Source organism: Cucurbita maxima, unplaced genomic scaffold (genome assembly GCF_002738345.1).
Source record: "Cucurbita maxima cultivar Rimu unplaced genomic scaffold, Cmax_1.0 Cma_Scf00016, whole genome shotgun sequence".
Classification (NCBI taxonomy): domain Eukaryota; kingdom Viridiplantae; phylum Streptophyta; class Magnoliopsida; order Cucurbitales; family Cucurbitaceae; genus Cucurbita; species Cucurbita maxima.
In genome coordinates, this window is record NW_019272032.1 from 895,691 (window position 1) to 906,697 (window position 11,007).

The 11,007-nt window shown below is 34.9% G+C and overlaps 1 protein-coding gene across 1 annotated transcript; it reads right to left on the reverse strand.

Annotated features, from left to right (window-relative positions):
• Positions 1-1,011: 1,011 nt before the first annotated feature.
• LOC111491578 (gibberellin 20 oxidase 1-like) lies at positions 1,012-3,510 on the reverse strand. The gene is made up of 3 exons (XM_023140546.1): positions 2,864-3,510; positions 1,994-2,315; positions 1,012-1,583 (listed from the first exon to the last, which is right to left on the reverse strand). Exons 1-3 carry the CDS (start codon positions 3,385-3,387, stop codon positions 1,293-1,295), a joined length of 1,137 nt encoding a protein of 378 aa, XP_022996314.1. The 5' UTR covers positions 3,388-3,510; the 3' UTR covers positions 1,012-1,292.
• Between the last annotated feature and the right edge of the window lie 7,497 nt (positions 3,511-11,007).

An 11,007-nucleotide genomic window follows, 5' to 3' on the forward strand; every position in this document is an offset into this window, starting at 1 on the left:
CAGTTATTTTCTTACAATAAAGATTCTACAATATCTCTGTCATTTTCTCTTTTTTCCTTTTCATTTATAATTCCAAGTAAAATTTAAATTTTAAAGTAAATTTCAAATTAGTTTATTACCCATCATAATCAAACCAGTTATAAATAATTAATTAGTAGAATTTAAAATATAAATACGAAATATTTAGAAATTTTTATTTTTAAAAAATGATATTTTATTTTTATGAAAAAAAATAGATAAGAACAACCTACCAACAAACAAATAATTAAAGATCCATATCATAATTTTTTTTTTTTTTTAAATTCTAATAGTTAGGCTTGTCACATAATATTAAAATTAATCGACAAATTTGATAATCCGATATTAAAATTATTAATATATTGCTGTGTCAAAGTTTGGTTAATCATATTATTAATATATGAATAAAAAGAACATCGTAAAAGTTATTATTAATATTCTTGATATAAAATTTACCACCATGAAGACCACTGACGTACACGTACAATTTTGTGGAAGGTAGGTAATGGTGTCTATTTTTCGTTGGGGGGTTTCGTGAAAAAAAAAATTGTCGAATCTTCCTTCGATTCCTTATGTAAGACATTCATCCATCATAGTAGAAGTTAAAGATGGTATTTATGTACGTCGTGTCCTTTCTATAAAAATCAAAGGCCAAGGGGCCATTCACTTGACTCGTACCAATCAGAATTTGACCCCACGAAAAATTGAGCAAAAGTCTGCCCAATTGTCCTACTTTCTTTTGAAGTTTTTTTTTTTTTTTTTTTTTTTTTTTAAATGAAGTTACTACATGAATCTTACTAAATACTTTATCGTAACAACTCTCATTATCATTTAGCTCGGATATGTCATTAGGGTTAACATATTATCGTTTAAAAAAATTTAAATTATCGAGTCATAATTTTTTAATCCGAAAAAGAATCCAATACATAAAAGGATAAAATTGGAGGTAGATTAGGGGCCAAATTAAGAAAAGTCCAAAACATCAGTAGCTAATATTATAAATTAACCTTTTTTATTTTTTTAAATGGAAGGGTTCATTTCACTAGAAGCTAAGAGTTTACTAAGATCCAAAAGCATATTAAAAAAAAAAAAAAATTATATATATATATATATATATATATATTATAATAATAATAATAATAATAATAAAAAAGATTAAAAAAAAAAAAAACAGAAAAACAAAAAAGTAGCAACTTTTCCTTTGTCTTTCGATTGAAAGAAAAAGAAAGAAAATAGAAACGATTTTCCTCAGGCGAGGAAAAGTGTTCTTAAAATTAAATATTAAATTGTTGTTCTTGTTGTTCTTGTTGTTCTTGTTGAAGCCAAGCCGAGAAAGCTTCGAGGGTTTTCATATCGGCTCGGTAATGGGTCTGAGTGAACCGGAGGAGCATCGACCACGTAAAATCTGGATATCTTCGTGGGTTCTGAGTGTCCACCAACTCCCTTGGTGGCCTCACCACTTTATCATTTCTTGGACATAAAAAGAACGCCAAAGATTTTCTTGTTCTTTCGCTATTCACCACCGCTCTATGCAAGCAGCTCTTGTATCTCCCATTCGATAGTGCCTGCTTTTACATAGTTCAACTGGTTAAGACATATTAAGAAACGAGTCGAGGTTTAATATGGTTCAACTAGTTAAGACATATCAGGAAATGAGTTGGGGTTTGATATAGTTCAACTAGTTAAGACATATCAAGAAATGGGTCGGAGTTTAATATAGTTCAATTAGTTAAGACATATCAAAAAATGGGTCGGGATTGTTATAGTTCAACTAGTTAAGACATATCAAAAAATGGGTCGGAGTTGATATAGTTCAACTAGTTAAGACATATCAAGAAATGGGTCGGAGTTTAATATAGTTCAACTAGTTAAGCTATATCAAAAAATGGGTTGGGTTTGATATAGTTCAACTAGTTAAGACATATAAAGAAATGGGTCGGGATTTATTTGTTTGATTGATTGATTGGTTGGTTACCATGAATGTGTCGCCGATGTTGACGACGAAAGCGTCGAAGTTGGGGGTGATGAGTCTCCATTGGTTGTCGACGAACACTTGTAAGCCACCAACTTGGTCTTGGTGGAGGATGGTCAAGGACGTTGGGTCGCAGTGAGGGCCAGTGCCTAAGGTGAGATGGGGCTTTTGGCATGGCGGGTAGAAGTTCAATCTCATTATGGAATCATTGTCTTTGAAGAAGTTTTTGAAGCATTGTTCTTCTACTCCAAGGCTCTTCCCCAATAGCTCCATTATGCCCAAGGACAGCCCACTCATTGCTTCACAATAGTCTTGGTAAACCCTACTGTTACACACACAAATTGAAAAATCAATATTGTTCCACTAAATCAATCCCCATAATGTCACTGTTTCGGATATAATCAACATAAACCTGATCTTAAGTTGAATCGAATCGAAAAAACAAATACCCGTTTGATGAAATCTACTTTGAGAGGAGAATATTGATGTTATAAGAGAAAACCCTTTTGATGAAATCAAATTTGAGAGAAGAATATCGACATTATAAAGATTATAGATTCAAATCGAAGCGTAAAACAAAAAACCCATTTGATGAAATCAAATTCGAGAGGAGAATATCAAAGTTATAAAGATTATAGATTCAAATTAAAAGCATAAAAAAAGAAAAAAGAAAAGACCCTTGTGATGAAATCAAATTTGAGAGAAGAATATCGACCTATTAAAGATGACAGAGTTAAATAAAAGAGAAACCTATTTGATGAAATCAAAATTTAAGAGTAAAAAAAGAAACCCATTTGATGAAATCAAATTTTAGAGAAGAATTTAGACATTATAAAGATATAGATTCAAATCGAACAAAAGAGCAGGAAGTACCCAAATTTGGCGAATTGGTCACCGAGCTTGTCATTAAGGTAATGAAGAACAAGATTATTGAGGGATTCATCGGCGGCGAATCGAAAGGAAAGGGTCTCTTTCCAAGGCAATTTGGAAGAGAAACGACCGGTAAAGCTGCTGGCATACCCACAATGCTCACCGGCCTTCCTCTGAGCGCTCTGTTTTTGGGAAAGCGGCAATTCAAAGAACTCATCCATGTACTTATGAGCCTCACCGATCAATTTCCTGTCCACCCCATGGTTCACCACCAGAAAAAACCCATGTTTCTCACAAGCCTCGCCGACAAGTCGAACAGCCTCCGCCGCCGCATCTTTCTCGCCGGAGAGAAATCCCGACAAGTCGATCAATGGCACTTCCAGCTCCGGGCAGGTGGCAGCCGGCTTCTCCTCATCGGGCCATATGAACTGCTTCGGAATGTTGTGTTGGTGTCGGAGAACCGATGCGTCGAACACTAATGGAGCGCCGTCGTGTCGGGCTTCCGGCGTGGATGTCACGACATGCATGGTTTGGTTTAAAATTTATGATTATTATTATTATTATTATTTATTTATTTGGTTAAATTTGAAAAGGGAATATGAGGGAAAGGAGAGGAATTAGAAGGAGAGTGACAAAACAAAGGCCATGGGAGTTCTGAATAAGTGTGTTGGAATCTTATAGTGTTTAACAAAAAGTGTGAGAAGTTTATGGATTTTGCAAATAAGGGCCTCTTTTATGTTGAATTTGCGAAATGGGTCTTCTCCCAATTGTAAAAGAAATATGATTTTTATTTTATTTTATTTTATTTTATTTTATTTTGGCAGTGACACCATTACATGGAGTGTTTGTCTTCTTCATAATATTGACAGGAAAGCGATTCCCAATGGAAATTTGGCATTTCATGGTCATCAAGGGAATTCTAATGATCCCTCCCCTCATCAGCTCATTTTTTCTTTTTACCCTCTCATTTTTAAAAAAACTTATTCATCATATATGAATATATATATATATATATATATATATATATATATATATATGTATAGATCCCGACGATACCTCATGAATCAAAGCATAGCTCCACTTAGAGAGGTCGAGTTTGCACCAACTCATCTTTTGGTACCAAACTCTTTGACCTGATTTTGGTATTCAATCCACTTGGTCATTATCAACCTAGCCAATAAGATATGAGTATCAACTTTGAAATTTTGATCTCAAGAAAGATCGTGGAATAATACTCATATTGGTTGGTACTACAAAATTGAAATTTTATTTGAATGACTTCAATTTTTGGGCATTTTTGAAATGTGGGTTTGTTTAAGAATATGTTTTTATAGATAATTAAGTATTTTTAGACCAAATCTAGACGATTCAATATAAATAATTTTTGCCGCTTCCGTTAATTGTTGTTGGATTGGAAGGTACTACTGCGGCCAAGCTGTAGAAGGGATCGCGAGACAAACCTAGACGGAGGGAAAAATTCAAGATACTTATTGCTTAGTCCCGCTTTTGATCTAAATTTTAATAATTAGGAGATTTTTTTGTGTTGGTTTAATGAAAGCTTGACTGAAAATGGAAATGGTGAAGGGTAATTAAGAAAACAACTTATTTTCTAAATATAGAAACTTAAAACCAAAAGTGTCTACCAACCGTGCCTTAAAAAACCTAAGTTGTCAGTGCACTTGTGACCACATGGTTGTTCAAACACTCCATAGCTTATAATATGAGCTCACACACAATCTCTAATGTCGTGGGGAGATACCTCGTTTTTGGTACTATCTTTACCATTTTGATCTTTAAAAATTTCTTTTTTAGATTATCAACTCGTTTACTCCACTTTATATTGGGTAAATTTTTTAAAGAAAATGCTTAAGAAAAGGCCTCATAATGATGTTAAGAGAGACCGTTAACTAATTTATACCGATATTTAAGAGAGTTAAAGTTGGTTAAGCTATGAGGTCACTTTAGTGTAGATTTAGGTCTAAATGTTTTTTCATGAGGTACTATGTTAGAAAGGTCTAGCTCCGTTAAAGGGTCAATAGCTAACTCTTGTGATACTTGATCTTACATGAATAACCCGTATAGGTACCACAGTTGGTAATTAAGAATGTTATTTTCACGAAGTACTATATTAGGATAGACGTAGCATCAATAGAGAGTTGTCAGCTAACCTCTAGTGGCGCGGTGTCTTACAGTATTAACCCACACAGTCACCATAGTTGATACAATATCCGTAATACATGTTACATTAATAACTAAAATCTTATAAAACTCAAATATCAAACATTAACAAGTCACAATACATTATTATCATCACTTACATACATCAAATATTCTTAATCTTCGTAATAATTTTAAAAGTAAGATAGAATAGCGTTGAATTATAACTCTATTCTTGAGTTGGTAGGGTTGATTCGACAAAAAACGTCAACTTGTGAACCAACCTAAATCTTTTCGATTTTTCAAAAATTCAACCCAGTCCAACGAAAAAAAAAAAAAAATCTAACCCAAGCTAACCTTCATAACTTGGTTGAGTAGCTTCTGAAGTTCAGGTCGAGTAGAAATGGGTTCGAAGAATTAAGAGTGAAACTCTCACTCACTCACTCGAAGGGCTAGAAATGAGTAGGAAGAAATGGTAAAAAGAAAGAGACAAACAAATACATATCTATGAAATCATTGAGATTTTTTCAGAGGTAGAAAATCTGCAGAAGTTTTGACTGAGAAAAACGATAATGAAAACAAAGGTACTATGTATAGTGTCCATTGTCGGTTCCCCCATCCTCAAAAACAATATTCATTTGCAACCATGTATATAAATATATACCAACATCATACAACAATCCTCTTCAATAAAACATATTACGTTGTCCATATGAACATCATTAAAAAAAACAAAAACCTATTGGCTACGAACATGTACTATGTCTGTGTTGTGTCATCTATTGTTTCACCCAATATCTATAACACCATAGGAAGCTGTTTTGATTTTCAAAAACAATTTTGGTAAAAAATACAGTGCACCTAGTTGAATCATTGTACAAGCCTCTATGTTTTTTTCTTCCTTTCTCAATAAACCCATCAAAGTTTTGTGAAGATCTTGATGAAATCATCAAAAGTTAGGACAATATTTTTCCAACTATGTGTTGAAACCCACCAAATCTCTTGTTATCTTCCTTTGAAGAACTTCACGTGAAGGGTTCTTTATGTTTTGTGCTCTTAGACCTAAGTAAATAGCATCACTGGTAAATAGATCTTAACAGATATTGTCCTTTTTGGGCTTTCCCCTTTAGGCTTCCCCTAAAGGTTTTTAAACGTGTATGATAAGGAAATGTTTCTACGCCTTATAAGGAATACTTTGTTCCTCTCTCCAACCGAGGTGAGATCTCACAATCCACCCCCTTGAGGCCCAACGTCCTCACTGGCAAACCGCCCGGTGTCTAGCTTTGATACCAGTTTTTCACTTTGATCTGTTGGGTATCGTCGTCAGCCTCACGATTTTATAACGCATCTGTTAGGGAAAGGTTTCCACACCTTCATAAAGAGTGTTACGTATCTGTTACTTCACCTGTGTATCAATATGATGCTTAAAAGAGACAAATCAGTATTCTAGACCGACATACACAAATATCATTTGAACATGGAATTACGAAGATGTCATATTATCTCGGTAGAGACTTGAAAAGTAGAGAAAGAACAAAAGACGTTCCACCAAACTTCATATTAGAAAGAACTTACCAAAGAAGAAACCAAAGTAAAGCAAAAGAAGAGAGATAAAATGAGGAAAATGTTCATATTATTGCCTTCAAAGCATCATTTGATTAAATTAAACACTCTTAACTTAGTGGGTTTTCAAATCTTGGATTGATTCAAGCAGCTTTTTTAAGGGGAAAGAATCAGAAATGATATGACAGAGTACATAACATATGGTTGGATGAAATATAATCCATAGAAATGGACAAAGAAAACCTGTTTTTTCCAAAACAACAAAATCTCTCTATTTATATCAGTACATTATTACTTGATAGTGTAATCATTAATGGATCTGCAGTTTCATTTTTAACCATGTGGGAATTTTTTTGGCTTAATTATCAACAAACACAACATCATCTTCTGGTTTTCATTTGACCTAGCTGTCAGTCTGCCCTTTCCTTGGATCAATCATGTTCCTTACTTCTTTCCCCAATCCAATCGGCGTTTAAACGTTAGCTGGGAGCAGACTCGTAACTGTGTGAACGCCTTGATACACAACTAAAGGGACAGATTTTGAGTGAGCTGGTTGCTTCTCCAGAGAAAGATGTGGACTAAAAGACGTAAAAAAACGTGGAATGTGAAGTATAATTAGATACATTTTGAGGACGAGTTTCAGGCAAAATGGAGGGTTCTAGTTAGTGGTCCGACATGTTGATGAGCCTGAAGCAAACAAGCTCCAACCTACGCCAAAATGTCCAAGACTAAGGGGCACAGCTAGCCTGGTAGATAGTACAACTTGTATTTCACAGATCCTTAAACAAATGAAGATTTAGACGCGTTCCTTCATCTTTTGCTAAATTGTTTCCCCTCTTTGTTCTATCAGCTACTTCATTTGAGCATTAAAATGGTTTGCTTAGTGTTAATAGAACTTCTCAAGTATCCCTTTGGAATTTTGAAAGATGTTGAATGCTTGAAGATGGATTTTGGTATGAATAACTACATGTGATCTTTGAAAAACTACAAATAAAATTGAATTAGAGCTTCCAACAACCTATGAATAAGCATTCCTTGAACCTAGACATACAAACAAGTAACCCTGTCACTGCTTACCTAAACCCAAAACGTCAACTCTCACTATATAAAGTTTGGAGGAACATAACTTGTGGTCGTGAACTGTTTGAACATGAGAACTATACAAGTGATACACATCAAGACAATTGGTAATAGTCCAAATCACTAACTATTAGGAGACTAACTATGTAGTCTTTGAACTACGACCAAAGTTTTGCAGTGGACAAAAAAGAGGACCACGAGGGACAACCATCTTCATAAGTACTAAACATTTTAGGTGAAAACGAAAAGTTCGAAAAGAAAGTTAAGTTTATGTCTAAAATGAATAATAACATATTATTGTGGAGATACATAGAGGCTTGTTGGGTATAGAGTAAAGATAAATATTCTACTTCTAATTGAATTGATGGATAGCACATTGGAATCAAACCTTTTAATACCATTGTTATGGAGATTGCTTTTAAATATATAAAAATCTTTTAAGGGCCTTAGTTGGTGTAACAGCACAAGTTACCGCTAGTAGATATTGTCTGTTTTAACTTGTTACGTATCGCCGTCAGCCTCACAGTTTTAAAACGCGTCTGCTAGAGGAAGGTTTCCACACCCTTATAAGAATGCTTCGTCCCCCCCCAAACCAATGTGGGATATTACAATCCACCCCTTTGGAGGCCCAACATCCTCGCTGGCACACCGCCCGATGTCTGGCTCTAATACCATTTGTAACGGTCCAAGCTCACTGCTAGCAGATATTGTCCACTTAGGCTCGTTACGCATCGTCATCAGCCTCACGGTTTTAAAACGCATCTACTAGGGAGAGGAAGAAATGTTTGTTCCCCTCTCCAACCGATGAGGGATCTCACAGTTGATCATTCGAGCTGCTTCCCTCTCGACGATGAAGTTTATACCCTATTGTCTCACTGACCTTGACCTCATGTTAATTAACCATGCACTCATTAGTCAGAGCTTTTAATTATGTTACTTAAGGGTTTGTCTTTTGCCTTTAATTAATTTTTCTTTCCAAGGCTATTTAAAAGCCACAGGAGTTCTACTTTGGCTCAAGAACAAGTTTTCTCTACTCAACGAATATCGTAAAGTTTATCAATTGACTAAGGATAGGGAAAGAATTGGTGTAACAGCCCAAGCCACCACTAGCAGATATTATCCCTTTAGTCTATTACGTATCACCGTCCGTCTCACAGTTTTTAAAACGCGTCTACTAGGGAGAGGAAAGAATGTTTCATTCCCCTGTGGGATCTCACAGTAGGTCATCTAAGCTACAGTAGGTCATCAAAGCTGCTTCCCTTTTGACGATGAAGTTTATCCCCCATCATCTCACTAGCTGACATTGACACCATATTAATGAACCATACACGTTCGTTAAATCTTTTAGTTAGGTTATTTTAGGGTTTGTCTTTTGCCTTTAATTGATTTTTCTTTCCTAAGGCTATTTAAAAGCCACAAGAGTTTTACTTTCGCTAACTAAGTTCTCTCTACTCAAAAAATTTCAGTTGACTAAGGATAGGGAAAGAAAAAGAATTGACACACAACGTGACCTTTAATTGTGATTTGTTAGATATGTTCAAAAGAAAATGTAAAAGATTAATAAGTGTGCAATCAAACCGGGTTCAAAAAACGAACCGTTTTTTTCGGGGAGAACCAAAAGGGTAGACCCTTGTTTTTACTCTCGTTCCAAAGGAGGAAGGCATTAACATGAAGATTATTTTTACTTTTGGACTTGGTAACCAAATCATTTTCATCATGGTCTACTCAAATAGAGAGTGCTAAGAAAATAGCAATGGTTCAAAACCCATCATTATCCAACAAAAGATGGCTTGCTTTTTGGCTGCTCCAAATAAAACCATCATTGTGCTTGGGGGTCCTTTGCCTTAGTTGAGAGATTTTGTAAAGAAATGGGCAAACTGACTGACCACCACTTTGTCCACCAAACCCCCCATTTCATTTCTCATATACCAAAACTATTACCTTATTACAAATACCCCCTCTTCTATTCTTTTCTTTTTCTAAAGGCCCCCCTTTGATGGGTCACTTTGTAAATTTCCACTTCTTTTTTTTTTCTCCTTTTTTGCCCTTCCTATTCCAATGAAGATCTTCCATGTAGAATCCTTTTTCAAAGATATAGTTTGAGGCAAATCAAGCCACTTTCACTGATAAACAATCAAATATACAGTGACAGCATAAATCTGATACAGAGGGGGGAGAGAGAGAGAATGGAAAAATGTGAGTTGGAGCACTCAAATCAAATCCAATTTCTTCCTCCTTTTTTTCTTCGTCTTTTTTCCCCTTGTAGAAGATCAAAAGTAAAAGGGGGAGCTTCTATTTTGTTCCAACAGTTATATGTCCTTTCAATTCTCAGTGAAATGCTCTAATGGTGCACTCAATGCATGGTGGGAACACTACCTTAAGCACTGAAATCACATCAGATTTGAAGACTTGTACATTCTTATGTTTCCCATGACGATTTTCTTATGCGTTTTCATGAACAAATGTACTTCTGTTTGTAGCAATGTATAGTTCTTGCTAATAGGATCTCCTGAAAACAAATCTTAATGTCCATCATAAGATCAGAAGAGACTCAAATGAACCCTGTTTAGTACAGTGGAGTCGAACATATCATGGACATTATGAGCTAAAGATACCTTTCACACATTAGTAAAGTCAAATATAACAAATGGAGTTAGTAGATCAGTAGACTAGTTAGGCCTCAGTGGAAACAAGGCTACAGTCATGACTTCTTTATAGGTAGTACTTTTATATGTATGTGTATATATATTTGGCTCTACTGTATAGAATGATATTGAATTCTTCCATATATGGTCTCACAATAATATGATCTCACAGTCGCTAGATCTTTAGTAGAACAATTAGGGTTTGGTAAGTCATTATAAATTTATGAACAATTAGGGGAAAGTTTGTACCTTCGTCTCGGGTTTTGTTCATCACCACTACTGTTAGGAGGTCTCCCACCATCGCTGCTATCATAAAAAATCATCGCCATCGACGCCTCAAAGGTCCCTAGAATAGTTTTGCATCACCACCCAAAAGATAGTATTTGCCAAACTATTCTAGGGACCTTTGAGTTATGTCCCTAGAATTGTTTCTATGGTATAGAATGTTATGAGTTATCCCATATTTGGTCTCACAATAACATAAATTACTACTAAACTAGATGATTTTGAGTATGAAATGCTCTGGTCTAGGCAAAAGTACCCTCAAACAAATTCTTAATAGATCATAATATCGACATGGACTCTAACAATATTGAATAAATTCGCAAAAAAGCAAAAAAACTACTAATGTAATATAAATCTAAAGGAACCGCAAACAAAGGCAACATAAATTTTTAGGGTAAGTGATCTCTAGAAATTAAA

Excerpts from the sequence above, each read along its gene's own strand:
- LOC111491578 (XM_023140546.1), bottom strand. The coding sequence starts at position 3,387 with ATGCATGTCGTGACATCCACGCCGGAAGCCCGACACGACGGCGCTCCA. Across the intron at positions 2,316-2,863 it reads GACCAATTCGCCAAATTTGG|TAGGGTTTACCAAGACTATT; the intron begins GTACTTCCTGCT and ends TGTGTGTAACAG. Across the intron at positions 1,584-1,993 it reads ACATCGGCGACACATTCATG|GCACTATCGAATGGGAGATA; the intron begins GTAACCAACCAA and ends ATGTAAAAGCAG.